General features: G+C 37.3%; 1 protein-coding gene and 1 non-coding gene across 2 annotated transcripts; both read right to left on the bottom strand.

Annotated features, from left to right (window-relative positions):
* Positions 1-3109: 3109 nt before the first annotated feature.
* Positions 3110-13257, bottom strand: LOC115821558 (meprin A subunit beta-like). The gene is made up of 10 exons (XM_030785371.1): positions 13142-13257; positions 12670-12848; positions 11089-11307; positions 7371-7526; positions 6980-6982; positions 6508-6729; positions 5847-6304; positions 5542-5710; positions 3916-4024; positions 3110-3176 (listed from the first exon to the last, which is right to left on the bottom strand). Exons 1-10 carry the CDS (start codon positions 13255-13257, stop codon positions 3110-3112), a joined length of 1698 nt encoding a protein of 565 aa, XP_030641231.1.
* Positions 13258-18900: 5643 nt separating this feature from the next.
* Positions 18901-18971, bottom strand: trnag-gcc (transfer RNA glycine (anticodon GCC)). The gene has a single exon. It is a non-coding gene; the product is annotated as a tRNA-Gly (tRNA).
* Between the last annotated feature and the right edge of the window lie 1288 nt (positions 18972-20259).

Below are 20259 nucleotides of genomic sequence, written 5' to 3'. Positions count from 1 at the left end.
CTAGCATAATATTTATTAACGGGTATTTTAGCTTAAAATCAAGCAGCACTGTAAAATGTGATTAGTTGACTTTACTTAAAAAAAAAAAAAATATTTGTTGGGAAAACTTGATTAAGTTGAGTATTACAAGTTTTCAGTTTATGCAACAATGGAAAATATGCTGTGGTCACTGATTTTTGTCAGTTGAACTAAGTTGCACTGGTTAAGTTAAAATCACAAGAGAAAGAGTATAAGACCCTAACTCCTAACCTAACTCTGTAACAGATTTTCATCATCGCTCAGCCTACTTCACCCAAGCCACCCCAGGAGTCATGAACAATCAATCATGAACATCAGCCTAGTTGGAATCATTATAGTAACCTCCTATTATATTAACATGAGATTCTGACTTAGACGTGTTCAGTCAATATCTCACAGATGGTGGCGTCACACCATTGGCTTGTTAGTCAAACACTGCACTAAATGTATTACAAGTAGTTGTAATGAAGAATCTACTGACTGTTCTCTTTTTTAAAGACTCTTTTCAATCGCTGTAGAAAGTTCACTAGGTTGAATGTAAGTGTTGGTGCCCCACAATGCACCGTGGCGCTGACGTCGGATGTCGGAACTCCAAAATTTTAAGTTATAGTGGCTTAATAATCAGGAGTTCATATTACTCAATCCAAAAATGATTTGAAATTAATCAAAACTTTTTAGTTGACATAACTCAAAATTGGATACGCATTATAACAACTCAAAATGTTTAAGTCAGTAGAACTTATAAGATCATTTTAAGTTTACACAACTTAATAGAATTAAGTTATTTGAACATTCAGGTTTACAGTGAGAGCTGATAAAGGTGCAAAGTTATCATCAAATGATATATTTCAGGTAAGCACAATATCTTTCACCGATATCATACAGAAATTGATAGATACCTGTGTATTAAAGAATATGTTTCTATCAGAGGCATAATATGTCCAGATGATTTCTGACAGAGATGCTTCTCCCAGTCTGGTTAGTTTCATATGAGCTAAAATGACAGGAAGCTCCTTATATGTTGAACCATATGTAAAAACCTGTTCATGACTGTTCTGTGTCTCTTGGAAATCAGAACAGGTTTTTTTTTCAGTAAAAGAAGAGACTTAGGCAAATCATATCTAGCTCTTTTGCTTTCGGTTTCCATCTGTTGTAGTATTGCTGCAGGCCAACAAATTAATGGTGATATATTAATCAGTATTAAAGTGTGTTTTTTTTTTAAATTTTCATTTGAAGGGGAAAACTGATCATTTTGTAACTTGTCATTATGAGCTGCAAATCTTTCCAGCAGTCTTACTGATTCTAATTTACTTTGGAATACGACTCTGATCCAGTTCATCCTCTAAATGCATGTGTGGTGTATGATTAGAGCTCTTTTTATATTATGTAAATCACAAACTCATTGACAAGGATGGTTCTCTTTTTTTATCTAAACAGTTACCATGTAGACTCAGGCAGAGAGACCATACCATTCTGCTTCATATGTCTTACACCCTGAGTCTAAGAAACCATACTGCATCTTTCTGGCCCAAAGCCAGTTGACAGAATGTGGATAGAAACACAGCTCTTTCTGAAATGTGGAAAATAGAACAGAAATGCTAGAACTTATGAAACAGAGGCTCAGCTTTAAGCATTTTTTCTTCAGCTTTCTGTTGTGTCACATTTATTCCATACAGTAACGAGAGATAATATCATCAATAGATGTCAGCGAGCAATCTTGACCCCAGTTCATTTTTGAGTATGGCTCTAATCAACTGGTAGAAAATATCACTGAGAAATGCAAGCACATGTAACTACTACTTTTAACTACTATTAAAATGATTTATTTATTTATTTGATGATGAAACATTGTGCACTGTTTAAATGTACAGTTCGTCTTATGCTGTCCATTGACACAGGACAGTTTGTGAATACTCTCCTGGCTCTCTTGTGGGATCAGAAAACGTGTGAATTCTCAGATAAAGTATTTTTTGTTTTTATGCAAATTTGTTATTGAATTTGAACATAATTCTTTTTTTTTGCTCAGACCAGTAAATCATGAATTTTAAATTCTGAAAGGTACACTTTATTTCACTTTATTAAGTGATGCACAAAGATACGAATTGAATCGGTCAAAATATGAGGGCTGTTGAGAAAAAGCAATATTAAAGTTCAAACTATCTGTTGGAAGCTTTGGGTGAAAGAAAGCATCGTTGTTGAATAGTGGCTCCAAACTGACGCAAGTACTCCCTCAGCTGGTGAAACAGAAAATGGAAGATTGTAAACAACAACCTTCACACTGACGGACATGAGATGACTGATTTCATTATGACTTTCAGTATGACAGTTCAGTTCTTAAATACCTAACAGTTAAGATCATTTTAAGATACCGGATATTTCAAAATATTTATTCATTATACTTTTGAAATGTAGAGACAATATCATAAACTGAGTGATTTCAGCGTGATTTTCAGTACGATAGCTCAGTTTTTAATTTTCTTGTCAGTTTGAATAACTAATTTTAAAATATTGGATTTCTCAAAATATTTATTCAATATACTTTTAAAATGTAGAGACAAGATCACAAATTGGATTACACTTTTTGAGTACAATGATTTTTTTCAACACTTTGAGTATAAAATTTGATCTTAGCACAGTTGTGACAAATGTCTGTTATACAAAGACGTTACACTTTCATAGGAGACTGAAAGTAATACAAAGACTTTTGTTGTTGTTGTTGTTGTTGTTATATTTTCTCCCAGCCCAGTTCCCTTTAGTAAATACAGAAACTAAAAATGTAGCTTAGAGTATTGGAACAGCCAAAACTTATTTGTACTTAGTATAATAATAAGCCCATTTTTAACAACCCTGAGCAAGGTGAATCATGAAAATTTAAACTGGGAGAAAGTATGTCTAATGCTAAACTAACATTTTCAGACTGATTCAGCAAAGTATTTAATGGCAAAAATAACCATCTAAAATTCTTGAAAAATTGTGTATTTAAGAATTGAAACAGAAATCAGCAGAAACAGTACTTGGTCCTTTAATTAGACATTAGAACAGGATTTCCCATTAGACTGGATGAAGATGTAAATCTGTTATAGAAGATCTGTCAGTAAAACACTGACACTGAGGCCATGAGGAGGATCAGTGGAGAGGTGACCATGCCAGATGAAGAGCTACAAAAGACATCCAGATATGTAATCACATAAAATGTCAGTACTCTATAAATGGCAAAGCCCAAGCACACGCAGCTACACAAACAAACAAACAAACAAACACTCAAACACATTTTACCTAATTAACACATTTATGTAAACCAAAGTACCAAGTGCGTATTTTGATGTTTGAGTCCACAAAATTTGTCATTTTTGTTCAGAGAGGTAATTTAGGGAGTAGTCACCAATGTTTACCCATTATAGAAAACATTAACCATTTTAGAATTTTACAGTATGCTCACAATGCATTCTCAGTATTAGCATTAATATGTATTAATAAAAACTGTATAAGTGAGGGAAAGTGTTATACAAAAATATTAGTTAGATACCATACCTATCAGCTGTTGTCTCAGGCTTCACTGAAGAGATAAATGGTTGATCTCTGTATGAGAAAATGAAGGATTTACATACTCCATTACCATACACTATGGGCAGTCAACACAACATCATGCAAATAATATATTCATTGTGAATTTGAACCTTTCCTTGTGAGATAATAAACTTCAAACTTTTTAGACGAGTGTGGGTCTAGCAAAGTTGGAGCTGTTCCAGGGGCTAAGTTAAGGTTTCAGTACAGAAAAACATACATTATAATGGATCAATGACTTCAACTGCAGAACCTAAAAAGCCTGCCAACTCATGCCCAACTGTCTCAGTATCTCAGTGGTATCCATCGAAGGGGATTTAAAATTGACTGTACCGTTTTGGACATGGACCCTCATCTGGACGCTCTACTGAAGGGCCTGTGAACGTTTGCATCATCACAGTGGGACAGGGCAGGGAATCTTTCTGCTGAAGTCCTGAAATGTCTGAGGAATAGCAAACAGTAGGGACAACAGGAAAATCAATCCTATGTATGCTCAGTTGCAGGGGTGGATTTAGGCATGGGCGACATGGGCAGCCACGCAGGGAGGCATCTTGCCGGGGATGACACCGGCGCCAGCACAAAAAAAAAAAAAAAAAAATCAGAATGGTAACATTTGCACGGTCGTTATTTAATTGCTCACGTGATTCAAATTCCATATGGAACGTTTTCGTAGCATTAAGGGCAACATGCCACCTTATCGGAGTGGGCGCCCTGCTTGTGGTCTGTGAGATAGGTATGCTACTGCCTGAGGTCTCCCACTCAGAAGTACGAGATGGGGAGGAAGGTGACCTCAGGTCTCTCTACTGGAAGCCCGAGGTAGGGGGAGTGGGGGAATCTATCAAATAGCGCACATCTAATTTTGTACAGTCCTAATGCAATTAGTGAAACAAGTTACTCAACGAAATACTACCAAATAAACCGCAATTCGTTCATAATACTGTGAATAGTTCACAGACATATCGTTGTATTTTTTTCCTGGTTTCTGCGACATCGTTAAGAATAATTTAACCAGTCAGCACCTGAGGTGCTGGAAGTGGGACTTTTGGCTCTCAGAATATCTATGTTAATAATCAACACTGTGCACGTTATGCCAAAAGAGAGAAGTTAACCATTGCAGCGGTAACTCAGCTCATTTCTAATATGAAGTCCTGTTGTTTTGTGCAGGTAAATATATTTATGTTTGCGGCGGGTGTCAGCTGCCTTTCTGTATATAAACTCTGGATAAACTCTGGAAAAAAGATAAGCAGAAACACGCTCTCGCTCGTAAACGAGGGAGCTCATAGCCATTATTTTGGGATAAATGTGTGACTCCCGGTTATGATGTCAGTCCGTACCACTAGCTAATCTTATGTCTAGATTGCAAGGTACGTAATGCGATACTGTTTAAGAAGAGGGGCAAAGCTGCGCAATGTATTTTGTTGATTTGGGAAATTGAAATGACCAACAGAGATTACTTGATTGTAAAGCACAATTTCTTTGAAATTCCATCTAAAGTAGGCTACCCTAGACGCTGAAAATACATTCCTGTCCAGCTGGTGCTTTGAAGGCCTCAACTCTCCAGCTCTGTGTTTTCACAATTTTGATTGCATTGAATTAGAAGTTGAAGCTGCAATGTAGCATACGCTATGATATCCTGGTACTGCCACTGCCTTTAGGCTTTCAATTTCTGTCACAAACGTTGCGTTTAACTGCCAGAATTAAGAAAATGTTTCCCGGGGGTGCGTCCAGGGCACTATACAAGCTAGAACCACCACTGCTCAGTTGGCATTAATATGTGAGAAGACAAAAAACAACACCCAAAAAAAAAAAAGCCCAGCCCCATTTAGCCATGCTATTTTTGGTTTAGAGCTGGGAGCTAGAGTTTTAGGGTTCAACCACCAGACACACAACAGTATGATTTTACTCATTGTCTCCACTAAGTCGACCATCAGTCTCATCAGATCATAATATAACTCTTACCCTGCATACTGAAGAGGAGGAAGATATCACCGCCCTTAACAAATGCTCTCCGTCTGAGTTCTGTTTGATACATGAAATATCGGTAACCCCGTGCTATGTTCACGTACGTTGTCTCGTTGTTCTCGACATTTGGAGTTCCAACTTTGCGGGGGTTGTCCCAAAAATACTCCCCATCTGTTCATCAAGAAGAAAGGTATAATGCTGAAAATTCTGCAGATAATATATTTTAGCGAACATCGAACAGTTCTTGTATGGGCATTCCACAATTGCATTTGTAATTGAAAAACAATGTATAGAAAATACAAATTCTCACCTTCTTGTTTAAAAGTTGGGTCTGTGGTAACGCTGGCTTGTTTAGACATACGTTGTTGCATGTGAGGATGCTGGTCAAGCAGTAAGAAGGTGACTTGTCTCCATGGACAAGGCCACTGCAGCTGATCATCGTAGTCCCCAGAGACTAAACGTACATAGATGGAAAAGTATTCCTGCTGGAGCCATAAAATCACTTGATAGCCATAGCCTTCAGGAGAATAATACCTTGGGCTAAAGGTAAAAAGGTTTCCTTCAGTGGTTTGGAAAAGCTCCTCAAAGTTTCTTATCTGCCAAGTATTGTGAGGACACTCAGTCTCTGACAGGTTAATATCATCCACAGAAAAGCCACCAGTGGAACTTCCTGCTCCTTTACGTGATTCAAATTCCACCTGGAATGTTTTCGTAGCTTTAAGGGCAACATGATGGAGCTGCCAGTAATTGGCTGGGGGACCTGAAAAAAATGTTTTAGCTCAGAATAATGCAATTTTCTAAAATCTGTCACTGTCAAAACTTTGTCCTTTGCACTTTGTTATTTTTATTGTGAATTTACATCCTCGTGAGTTATGGCAAATCAGAAAATTTCTCAGTAATGAAAAGAACACAGACTGAGAAAACACATTCAATGACAAACCCCTACCAACATGTTATCATCACCTGTGATTTGGCCCACTAGTCTGTGTGTTCCATGTGTGTCAGCCTCACTGTCAAACTCTCTGATCCAGATGTTGAGCTGGTCAGAGTCATTCCCACTGTGGTAGTAGAAGAACTGCAGACACTGAACTTTACAGTCTCTGCTTGGTGTCATTTTCCTGGTCTCCAGTCTTGCTGTGTCACCTTCCTGACCATTTACTGTGCTGACATGCATGAAGAATCCAGCTGATAAAGACAGAAATGGTGAATTTTTACTTGAATTCATTTGTTGGCAAATTAGTACTGAATTGAACAACAAATTGTAATGAATGAACATCTTTCAGATTGTTCCTAATATTTTCTTTTTTTTTTTTCCCAAAATGGGCCTGTTAAAAATCTACTGTGTATGTCGTAATGTTTCTGATATACTGTATTCATATTACTGAAATACATGTAACTTGCTATTCTTTTGAGAAAGAGCATATGATTATACAACCATCTATAATAATATTTATTAGGTAACTTATGCCAAAGTACTTTTACCCAGTTCAATTTTTTGATTTCATTTAATAGCGATGGAATCATATATATATATAATTATTAGCACTGTATAGATTAGAGAAGGGTTTACCATGAAGTAAAACAATATTTAATAAATGACAAAACTAAATACTTGTTTTTGGATCTCAGATCTTGATTCTGTGAGGTGTTTTATTAGAAATGCTGTAAGCTGTAGAGATTATTATGTTAGACATACTTTTTTTTTGTTGTCAAAATCAAGCATCTCATATGAAACTGAGACACTCATAGACTGTGACACAAAGAGTGTTAACTCATTGATAAGGCTGTGATTTAAATATACAAATTATGATTTAGTGAATTCTCACCTTGAGATTCACTCCCTAGGTAAGTGTGGTCAGAGTGGGGACCTCCGGCGACACTGGTCACTCTTTCCCATCCATGATCAGAGCCAGAACAGAAACTCATCTCACACAGACTCTCGTTATCAAAACTGCAGTGGTCCAGAAATGAGATGGATGCATCTGAGACAGAAGAGACAAATTAAATCATAATCATAATCATAATCATCATCATCACCATCATCATCATCATCAGCCTTTCTTGCCACTGCAGGCAGATCGCTTCCACAACCATTCCCATCTTTTTCTATCCTTTGCCTCACGCATCCAGATGACCCTTGCTGTAGCTTCAATAGAATCTCTCCAGCATTTCTTTAGTTTTACTTTTCTTCTATTTCTACCTCCTGGGGTCCATTCTATGGAGATCTTTGCCCATTTCTCATTACTTGTTCTTGCTACGTGTCCTGCCCATGTCCATTTCAGTTTGCTAACCTTTATTTCAACGTCACATACTTTTGTCAGTTCTCTGACTTCTTTGTGCTACCACCAGTTACTATTGATGTCTTTTGGTTAATGTCCAGGTTTCTGTTCCATATGCCATTGCTGGAGGTATGACTCCATCCATTATTTTCCTCTTCAAGCATATTGGTATTGACTTTTCCTTTAAGAATGGTTTGTACTGTTCGAATGTTGCACATCCTGCTGTGATTCTACATCTGATTTCTTTACTTAGGCCTATATCCTTGTCTGGTGTGATCAGCCGCTCTAGGTGGACGTTTCAATACATTGTGTCTACACTTCTGCGTGTTCAATGATTTCATTTCCTATCTTTATCTTTATTTTCGGTGCTTGTTTGTCAACTTTATTGCACATAACCTTCGTCTTCTTATTTATCTTCATACATCATTCTTGCCTTCTTCATTCAAGGTTGATGGCATTCTTCCAAGCTCAGCGTCGTCCTCTGGGAACAGGACAATATTGTCAGCAAATCTGAGACTGGTTAGTCTGTCTCCATCAATGTCTATTCCTCCATTACTTCAGGTCCACTCTTTTGAAAATTGCCTCTAATACTGCTGTGAAGAGTACCGACGACAGTGTATCTCCCTGTCTCACTCCTTTCTCAATTTTAGTCTTGCACAGCTTGTCTGTCCCTACCTGTGTTGTTTCATCTTTATAGGTGTTATTCAGTATGTTTACATATTTCGTTGGCACACCCTGGTTTATTAATGCTTGTAGTGCTGTTTGGTTACTGACTGAATCAAAGGCTTTTTCGCAATCGACAAATGCTATGAATAGCAGTATCTGGTAATTGTTACACTTCTCTAGGACTTGGTTGATACAATGTAGATGGTCCATTGTGGAGTACCCTTTCCTGTAGGCTGCTTCTTCTGGTGGCTGATTTTTGTTCATCCTGCTGTGGATTCTGCTCTTGAGTACTTATATATAGTTTGAAGATGTGAGAGAGTAGGCTGATGGGTCTGTAGTTTTCAAGGTCCTTTTTATCTCCTTTCTTAAAGATGAGAATAATGATGGCATTTTTCCATTTCTCTGGGGTGTTTTCTTGTTCCAGCACTAAATTAAAAATCACCTTACATCTTGTGCTTATTTCTCCTAAATTTAGCAATTCGATCACTGTACCATCTTCACCTGGTGCTTTTCCATTTCTCATTTGGCTTAAAGCTACTTTAATTTCACTTCCAGTATTGGTGGTACGTCTTCGTTTTGTTATAACATCTGTTCTTTTACTTGAGTATAAACACTGGCAAAATTCTGCGCATCTTTCAACTATCCTTTCTCTGTTGGTTGTTGTGGTCCTGTCTGATTCCTTTATCGGTGGTATTAACTTTTTTATTTCCATTTTGATTGCTTATAACTTACTTCAAACTTTTGTGTTCTCTTATTGCTTTCTCTACAGTTCTGATGTTATACTCTCTTACGTCTTCTCTCAACATCTTTCTTGTTGTTTTACATGTATCTACATATTTGATGTTGTCTTTTGGGGTTCCTGTGTTGATCATGTTTCTCTGTTTCTTCAACAAGTCTTTAGTTTCTGTTTTTAACTTCTCTTGCTTCTTCTTCTTTGATTTTCCTGCAGTTGTCAGGACACATTCTTGTATCACCTGGGTTACTGTGCCACTGCTTTCCCCAAGGTCTTCCACTAATAACCCCTCAAATTGATTTCTTAGTTAAATTTGGAATTCATCTTTCTTAAGTAGTAGAGTAGAGTCTTGCTTTGCTCTAGCTTTGGGTTCATCCTTATGGTGCTTCGTACCAGTCAATGGTCACTGTCAATTCCAACACTTTGAACTGCTTCTGTATTGAGGATTATTTCTTTCCTGTTGACTAGTATGTAGTCTATTTCAATATTTACCTTTCCATTAGATCTTCTCCATGTCCATTTTTTGTTATCCTTTTTTTGAACATCGTATTTGTCACTACTAAGTTGTGGGTCCTCGCAAATTGTACCAGTCTTGTGCCTCTTTCGTTTCAGTATCCATAGCCGTGATTTCGGATGTGTTTGCTTTCATCTTGTTCTTGTTTTCTGACTTTTGCATTGAGGTCTCCCATTATAACTTTGAAGTGGCTCTTGTTGTTCTTGATGGCATTACTGAGGGTTTCGTAAAATTCTTCTACTTCTTCATCTTCGTTGCCAGTTGTTGGTGTGGAGACTTGAACTACTTGTAGTTCATATCTTTTGTTTATCTTCACAGCAGTTACAATTCGATTCATTACAACCATGAATTTCTGAACTCTGTCTTTCATTTGCTTTTTTTTGTTTGACTGGTAACCCGACTCCTCCAATTGATTTTTCGTCTCCAGTGGAGTATAAAAGATTTCCGCTTTCTAGCTCTACTAGTTCCTGTTCTTTTCATCTTATTTCAGCTAGTGCAATGATATTCCATTTGAATCCACTGGCTTCCAGTTCATGTTCTAACTCAACTGCTTTTCCACTGAGCTTCAGTGTTCTCATGTTGTTCGTAGATATAAAAGGATTGCAAATCCAGGGATATTTAGCACCCTCTGTCTTTCGACTGCTGGGACTGAGGGCAGTTTCTTTCTTTTAGTCATTTCAATAACGGTTGGGGGATTGGGCTTCAGTCTGCCACACTGGACCAGGATGAGTGGGCAGACGGTGCTAGATGACATTTGGGTCATGAGGGAGCTCATTTAACAGGCCTTTCACAAATCTTTTCTCCAGGTGGGTGTCTAGCCACCCTCCTCACTACATGGTTCTAGTGGAGGAGCCGGTTTAGTTGCTGAGCCCTTCGACCATGGAACAGGTAGCACTGGGTTACATGGTACCAGTAGCAGGTAGAATGTGACCTGACTCAAAAATCAAATCACCAACCTCTGATAAAACAAGTGAGGTCCCTGTCATGCAAGATAGCCCTTGTCTGCTTAACAATATCCATTTAATCCTTCTTAAGAGTTTGCAAATGAGAATTTGTGTGAACATCTCAGAAATAATTCTGTAAATTTTGCAGTTCATTTTCTTATTGTGTGTATTGATAGGTCAGTGCTAAAGTTTGTAATATATTGTTTCCAAAAACAAATAGACTGCTTGGTGGTCTCAAATAACAGTAATGACTCATTGTTGTCTTTTAAAATGACCATAATTATTATCTCACTTTTGGTACTGTAATGGAAACTGAACAATACATTCAGAAATATTTCTAGAACAATTACAGTAATCATCTGTGCTGTTAATAATCAAGACAGAGACTTAATGAAACACAACACTCACTGCACTGATAGAGCTTGTTGAGTTCTAACACATCATAGGAACTCATCTCCAGTTGCTGACCAATCACATCCTGAAACTCAGGCAGCTTTGTGAAGATGGTGGATCCATTTCCATTGCTGAAATAATCTTTCCCAAAGTGCATCAAAGAGGTGTAGTCATATGGAGTACCCAGGGTACTTAATGAACTGTTAGTGTACTTCTGGAAATTTTGTTCAGCTCCTAAAGACAAAGAATAACACATCTAAAATAGTTTACATTTTTATAAGCTCACATCCTACATCATGTGTACAATACATGGACATGCTAGCATTACACAATGATGAAACATGTTAAAACAAACAAACAAATGGTACCTAAAATGCTGGAAACTGTTTGTGCTTCTTGGCTGCCCAAGAAGCAAACTTTGTTTTAAGTAATTAAACCTGGTATCGTAACAATGGTCAATTATAGCAGTTTTGTAAGAACACTCGCAAGAATGTTTGTTATTTTTTACATTTCTTGAGGACAAGACTTAAATTGAAACTGGCAGTGCATCATATAAGGACATATTTACTGTTATTTACTTAAAAGCTGCTGTATGGTGAATAGGGCAAATCCATGCAAAGTGACAATTGTATCACTATACGTTAGTTCATTCACTTACAGCTGTTTATAAAAAAAACAAAACAAAGCAAAGCAAAAAAACCCAAAAACAAGACAAAACAAACAAAAAAGGTCCATTTAAAATTTCTACACTATAGCTTAGCACGTCAAATAGTATAAAGTAGGCCCACCTTGATTTTGAATTTTTCGCCATTGCCAGTTTAGTTTCAGTAAATCAAGAGTCAGCATGTGATGAAGGAATCATTACTTTGTGTAGAACTGCCTGAATTATTGGACTATTCCAAAGCTATGACTAAGGCAATATGTAAATGTATAAATTAATTAAGTATTATTTGGTAAAAGATTGATATGTCTCTTCAAGAAGACTTAGTTTAAGATCCAGAAAAACTCACTCTAGCTTGATTCATGATTTTCTAATCTTTGTTTTTATAAACAGTCAGAAGGTGTGTTAAATACTGAATTGTCCATTTTATATTCTGTCCTGGTGTATTCTGTTGTTGTGTATCCTGTGGCTTTTGCAAAAATAATGATTTTCTTCCTCTGCATTGTGCATGGGATTTCATAGGTGAAAACTAATCAAAATTGCAGGAGGACTCTTATTTTGGCTCAAAGTACGCAATGAAAATGAGTGCTATGAGTGATATTATTAGAATATTAATACAATGTGCTTTCTTTCAAAGACAGGACTAAATGTATCATGCCATAAAAAACTGTTAAATTTTAGTAATTTTGTTTTCATCAGAGCATGCCAATGTTAAGTTTTTATATCTGTTAGGACTTGGTCATGCATGATACTGAATGTGATACCACGATACTGTAACTTCCAAACACTGAGTCCATCATTAATGTAAATGCTCAGGGCTACACTTTCCTTCAGGGTCTAAAAAAGGCATTACAAAAATAAATATGTGACATGATAATGAAATATGAGTAAAATAAAAGAGTATATGAACAAACAGAGAGAACGAACAATGATACCCTTTATGATATTTTCCCAGACGATTGTGACATGCTCATCTCTGTCATATCTGGACTGTTCATGGTAGAAACCCAGAGCATGAAGAAACTGGTGTTGAACAATTGCAACACTGCCACAGCCTTCACCAATGGAGAGACTCTGACCACCAATGATCACTTTCCCCACGAATGAAGAACATCTAGAAAACAAGACATTATATATGACTTCATGTGTGTTTACTTTTTGGCCCTCTTTCTTGCTCTATTCTCATGCATTTCATGAGTGAATAAGCTCATGTTCGCAAGCTTATACCAGTAAAAATGCAGCTAGAAGTATTCAAAGATTTTTATAAGGTGATACTGAAATTTGTAATGACAATATATGTTGAGTAACCCTCAAGATGTTATTCTGGACAATTCTTAACAACATCATTTTTCTAGAGGTGCATGAAGATCTAATGCACAGGCATTAAGGATTACAGGTGAACAATACCCATATTGATTGTCAACTAAGATGTAGAAATCCTCTGTCTCTCTTGGCTTGAACTCGATACATGATTTCAACCTGAACTGTTCAAAGGCCCGCAAAATGACACCTTTGGTGTGCATATCTGAAAATGAGACAAATGTACAATAATCAATATGATGGGTAAAAAAAAATGTTGAAAACTCAAAGTCTTAGCACATCCTTTATTAACTTGAAAACCTGTCTTATGAAAAAGAATAATATAATGTTGCCTTAAAGTAATAATTTACATTTTTCCTTGGTTTTGCAATGGCCGTTCACTTAGAATGACTGATTCAAGAATATACTGTAATTAAATTGCTGTAGTCCATGGAAAGTTATCTGAATTATACTTGACTGGCACTATTCTTGAATCCCAGAAACTGACAAATCACTTAATTACAAATCATTGTAATTATTGACCCCAGTCTTTCATTTGAAGCTCAAGTAGATAATATTACCAGGATAGCCTTCTTTCATCTTAGAAATATTAACAGGATAAGAAATGCATTGTCATTTCAAGATGCTGAAAAATTGGTTCATGCTTTCGTTACCTCTAGGTTAGACTACTGTAATGCCTTACTGTCTGGATGTTCTAATAGCTGTATAAATAAGCTACAGTTAGTTCAGAATGCAGCAGCCAGAGTTCTTACTAGAACCAAAAAATATGATCACATCACCCCTATCTTATCCACACTGCACTGGCTCCCAGTCAAATATCGTATTGATTATAAAATCTTACTATTAACATATAGAGCATTAAATGGTCTTGCGCCACAGTACCTGCGCGAACTCCTGGTCTTTTATGATCCACCATGCCTACTTAGATCAAAAGGTGCAGGCTATTTGTTGGTACCTCGAGTTATGATGGCTACAACAGGGGGCAGAGCCTTCTCTTACAGAGCCCCACAGTTATGGAATAGCCTCCCAATTAATGTTCGAGACTCAGACACAGTCTCTATGTTTAAGTCAAGGCTGAAAACTTATCTGTTTAGCCGAGCCTTTTGCTAATAGCTCTTTACTAGGCAAAGGAGCAGATCTGGAGGGTTCTCGGGCATAGATTGTTTGGTGAACTGGGATGTTTGGATGCTGTGGCCCCCCCACTCTAACATGTTCACTCAGGTTTGTTGACTGTGGAGTGGGTGGCCGCCTTGTGTCCCAGAGTGACATTGTGTCCGTATTACCTTCTAGCTCTCCCTTTTAACTATGCTGTACTAGTTAGTCTTGCTGGAGTCTCTGCCTGCACTCGGCACACGATGTATATTTACCTTAACCATTATGTGGAAATGAAAATCTAACAATGTGTGTCTCTCTCTCTCTCTCTCTCTCTCTCTCTCTTTCTCTCTCTCTCTCTCTCTCTTTCTCTCTCTCTCTCTCTCTCTGTCGAGCCACACATGCTACTCCTGAGACACCAGTGATCCTGACTCCTCCCGCCCTGTGGACTGATCCATCCTGGTGTTATCATCTTTCATCCCCCGTCAGCCTCCTGTCTGCATCGCCATCCCCTTTGTTCATGCCCCAATTTACTTTCAATTGTAACTGCCCACGTGGTCGGCACCTATTGCACACCTGTCTGGCCCAGGAGGGGTCTCCTCTCTCTGTGGTCCTCCTCAAGATTTCTCCCATTTTCCCATTTCCCTTTTGGGTTTTTGGGGAGTTTTTTCTTGCCCGCCATGAGGATTAAGTCAGGGGGTGCCGTCATATTTGGATTTGACTGTTGTGGCCTGTAAAGCCCTTTGAGACTGTAAACAGTGATATTGGGCTCTAAATAAACTTGAACTTGAAATTGAACTTACCAAGACCCTCCGTGAATACATAGGGGACAGGAGACTGCCACCGATACTGGTCCCATGACAAAGCACTTCTCTGTCCACTCTGAAATTCACATTATTTATTATTCTGTTTAGAATATTCCATGTAATAAACAACAGGTATTTATCTGCATTAATACAGTATTTCTAAAGGCATAGCATGTAGCGCATCCTTGAACAAGAGAATGGAAACAGGTGACACCTCACCTCCAAAATGTCTCCCTCTCGTAGGTTTAAATCTAGACAAAGAAAAGAATGAGTAAGGAAGCATATTTGTTTAGATTCACTGTCACATTTTAGGCCAATAATTCTTTGTTTTGACAATACCCACCTTTGTTTATCTCAAAAACATCATTTTCACCCTCCGCATCTAAAACAACGAAAGATAAAAGTGATGAAAGCAAGGCAGCGGATATGAAAATGCATGTTGGTAAAACAGTTGGAAAAAAATCCCCTGTTTTCAGTAAACGGAAAAGACACAAACGCCGCTACAGAGGCAAGATAAGTACCAGGAAAATGCGATGACCTTTTAATCTTTTATGAATGTACAGAGAGAACAGTGTCACTGTAAAATCAGTACACAAACAAAATGAATGAACTGTATTTGTGTATACACATGATATCACATATAAGAGCAATTAAAGCCTTTGAACTTTATTATTACACCCCACATACACCTTACACTTACTCATGCAACACATGAATTCAAGCACAAACACACACACAGACAGAGACACACGCGCAAACACATACACACTTATGTTCGTGTTGACATGTTAGAGGGAGATTCTCTTGGCTCCAATTTACCGTAACTAAAGGATATATGCTTAACACCAACCCTGAAGTTTAGGGTTTAAGGTTGAAAATCAGTGATCTTCAGATAAAACTTCCACTTGTCAGACGCTTATATCATCATGTGGACATTTGGTCCACACAATATCACATAAACATGCTACACACACACGCACACGCACAAGCACAATGCACACAAACACTAACACTAACACTAACACTAATACTTACATGTATAGTAATTCAGTTACAAACTAAACATATACTTTGTCAGCTATTCACCTAAATGAAAAACAGTCTAAAATTTGAGTATTGCCATTGAACCCTCCCGTCACTGTCTCCAAATCATCTTGTGTAAATACTGACACAAATAAATATTTGACACAATGTTGAACAATATGTAAAACATCACCAACATAATTTATGATGCCGACAAAATTTGTATTTGGAAAACAGTACAATTCACACATTCATGTTGACGACATGCATGCAAATTAGACATCGTCTCATTGAGCTGAAAATGGTCTGGTCCATTAACATGTTAAAGCCCGCTATGTATATTTCTCTGTTTTCATATGTGTAAATGCACAAAGAGTTTGAATTAATCTCCACAAACTGCCAGTTACATTAAGCTGTACTTTATATTTATATGATATGATTTTGAATAAACATAAACATAAATTCTGAAATGTTTACAGGTCACAAGTTAATTTATTGAGGAGCTGAAATCTGCACAAATCCATTCTTTGCTTGAGCTGCTCAGATTTTGGGACCCATACTATGTCTTGGAGTTACGTGCAACAAAAAAAAACCCCATTGAAATAATCAACTCACCTATGATAGCTGGAAAGGGCTAGTAATGCAAGAAAAATATACATTAACAATCTTTGCAAGATTCAGTATATGTCCAAAAATATTAAAGCAATGAAAAGCGCCTGTCTTTTCTGAAAAAACACATGGCATCTGTTTTTGCTTCTTTACTCACCTCGACCAATGGCAGCCATAGAGCAAAGCACAAAATGTCAAACAGCTTAATGCACATGTCAAATTTTGCTGCATCTAGAATGAATAATAACACAGAGAAGTAAGCAAGAAATTTAAATTTAAGCTTAACTTTTACAGGCTTCACTTTTCAATAGTACGTCGGCTTCATTTTTTAAGCTTCACAGAGCAGCCTAAAATCTTCTAAAAGGACTTTATTACATGTTATTGAGTGTTATTTAGAATATAACATGTATCATACGTATTAATAGTTTAAAAACGGAATTTCAATTAGTCTAATAAGTCAAATGTTTTCAGTTAAATCTTTACACCATGTCCTCCATGATAAATTCAATGTATAAAAATCACACAAGACTAATACATACATGCTTCAGAGGAGATGGATTACTCAGACTCAGGACTGTCACTCTAAATGAATCGATCTCATCTGAGCTTTATCAGAGCATGGATCCACATTTATTACAAGAATTGTTGATGCCAAACATTTGAAACAGGTTTTTATCAGACACTATGACCACATGCACTCATGCACAAAAGCACATAGAAAGGTATCTGCTCTTGGTTGAGGAAATAATCTGTCCTACTTTTACACCACCCAGATTTTTTCCAGTGCATGATGCTTCAGGCTGTGCGGGGTAGTTTATGCCAAAATATCAGAAACTGGCATGCCTTTGCCAATTGAATTTTTAACGCACTGTTTTTTTCTTGTGAAAACGAATACTCTAGTTTTGCCTCAAGTGCACCATAATGTTTTTTTCTTTCAGTGACTGCAACTACTGTGTTTTCCTCTTCAAAAGGTTTGTCTTGTTTCACCTTGGCCTGAAAGGTCATTTTTTGAACCATCTTAACTTTTGATACAGTTGCAATTTCTCACAGAACCCATCATTAAGCGAGGTCTTGAGGCAAACCAGTAATGTTACAAGCAGTCAATGAGATGTCTTTGCCAGAGGACAGATTTTACTGAGTGGTTGACTAGACTAAGCTAACAGTTACACTGAGATGTTTCCATCACCAGAGTGTCTGCAACAGTTCTATAACTTACATTAGAGAGATATTCAGACTACAATATTGTGCTCTCTTGTGGAGAAAGAGATGAAGAGTGTGGAAATACGGTAAGCTTTTGAGGCAAGATTTCTCCCTGTTTCATTGTGGAGACCTCACAGGGCCCAGAACATGTAAGAATGACCAGACAAACAGTTGCGCATGTTCTTTGCTTATTTTCTGTAGTTTGTCTCTGCTAACAATCTCACACAATAAATTTCAAGCCACTTTCATTTTCACTTGTTGTCGGTAAACACAATGGTGTTTGGGGTGGTAACATTTTGTTTTATTTTTGTTTTATACAAGTGTTATATCACTACAAATTCCCCTTGAGGAAAAAAAAAATACAACTTTTCGAAGAAAGACCTGGTAGCCAAGGTCAGAGCAACATAGAACATACATGAACACATGAATATAAAAGGAAACTATCAAGGCAGCTGAAACATTTCTGATATTAAAAAAACTCTTAATTTTCCTATTAAAATCGCTATCAAGAATTATGAAAATGATGACAGATTTCTGGTATTAAGCGGCAGGCTAATAACGACGACATATGTATAGACTGTTGTTTACTTCCTTTTAGATATCTACTGTTACAGGCATTTTAAGCAACATGTTTTAGTTAAGGCTCAAAGGGTTGCATTTTTTGTTTGTTGTAACATAGCTGCTGAATGATGTGTGAAGTATTTAGTCTGCATTGTTTTATTAATCTTGATCCTGAATTTGTTTTAGGGCTGATTTGGAGATTATTATGAAACAAATTTTGAAAAAAGGAATTGGTTAGATTGTTTTTTTCTTGTCCCAATTGTCCAATGTTGCATGTTCTGCTATTATCCAACATGAAATTTTATGAAGCCATTTCTGGCATATCTAATGTTTGCTTAAGACTGTTGATCTTTTATATGCAAGATTCATATAATGTAAATATTAAAGTGTAGTTACTTTTCTTGTATGGTAGACAAAGTATGCCATACCAAGATGTCTTCATTCCCAACTAATCAAATACAGCAGCTTGGTCAGTGGCCATATGCTTCAAACTATGATGCTCTCTACGTACCCCTCCAGTGTCAGTTTTGCTAACACACAAAAACCCTAACTGCATGCCTTAGCTGGGAATCAAACCCAGGCCTCCCGCGTGGCAGGCGAGAATTCTACCACGGAACCACCAATGCAACTGGAAAAGTAATAGAAGCCAATGACCTCGAAGATCAGGGAAAGGTCTGACGCAGCTGTTAGTGCTGTGACCGAGATGCGACATTTTTAGTATCTCCACCTTGGAGACGCTAAAATTCCCCTATTGATATCTATTGAACATTTTCAGGGTGGGGAGTAATGATATGGCAACTTTGTTTTCTGTTTTTCACACCCCACTAGCTTGTAGTAGCCTTATGAAATACAATTATCCCACCTCTATTTATCCTCAGGATAATTTGCCAAGCACTCAGCCTCGCCTTACCTCCCCTGCAGTCCTCTGTTCTTCTTAAACGCAACGATACAAAAAAACAGCAAAGCAACTCAGTTTCAGGTTTCTGTGCATTATTTCAGCAAGAACAAGTACACTGATAACTTAGATGATGTAAAATAGTTGGGTTGGAGGCATATGTAGGCTGCTTGTGCCTACAGTTTCAATTTCTCTTCTCATCTCCTTTTTTCTCTCTATTGCCACCTTTTGGTCACATGAATTATATAAAAGAAAAACCATCTTTGACAACACGTATTTGTTTCTTTGTTTGATTTTTTTTTGTGAGAATGTCATCTCATAATTGGAGCATATTCATACAATTTCTATCACCTATTTCTGCACTTGTTCATCCTTATTTAAGTTTCACATGAAGCAGTCACTGTTTCAAATCCATTTTTATTCATGACGGGATCCTACTAAATGCCTTAGCCTGTGCTCCAGGACATCACGGCATCAACGAGAGGAGTTACCTCTACACCCAGGGGCCTATCATCCCCACTATGCTCATGTCTTGGCCAAAGTACACAAGACCTATTGTGATTTCTCCCCCCAGTTACTACAGAGCGGAAAGTAATAACTCTTTGAGCCTTAGTTAAATTTCATGGATTGTCATATTATATCCCTTGCAGAAGAGTTAACCAAATGTTTTGAGAAGCAGGTGATGCATTGTCACACCCTGGGTCTCTCCTCCTCCTTTCCTGGCGATTTTTATATTGAGCTGTATATTCACTCCCTGGTTTCCTTTGCTTCTCCTTGTTAGTTCAATCATTAGTTGCATCTGGTATAGTTACTGTAGTCTTGTCTCAGTTTGTGTAAATACTCAGTTTACGTCCCTGTCTTTGTGTGGAATTGTTAACATTGCATTGTGAATGCTAAGTTTGAGTTGGCTATAATCATGTCCGGAAGTCTTTTGCTCACTCCTGTTTTGTTCAAATGAAACTAAGCTAACCTGCACATGCATCCAGAATCCCCTTCAGTCTGTGACATGCATCATGTGT

The sequence above is a fragment of the Chanos chanos genome, chromosome 9 (assembly GCF_902362185.1).
Source record: "Chanos chanos chromosome 9, fChaCha1.1, whole genome shotgun sequence".
NCBI lineage: Eukaryota > Metazoa > Chordata > Actinopteri > Gonorynchiformes > Chanidae > Chanos > Chanos chanos.
Note: the sequence above shows the minus strand (reverse complement) of the source record. Positions and strands in the feature narration are given on the sequence as shown.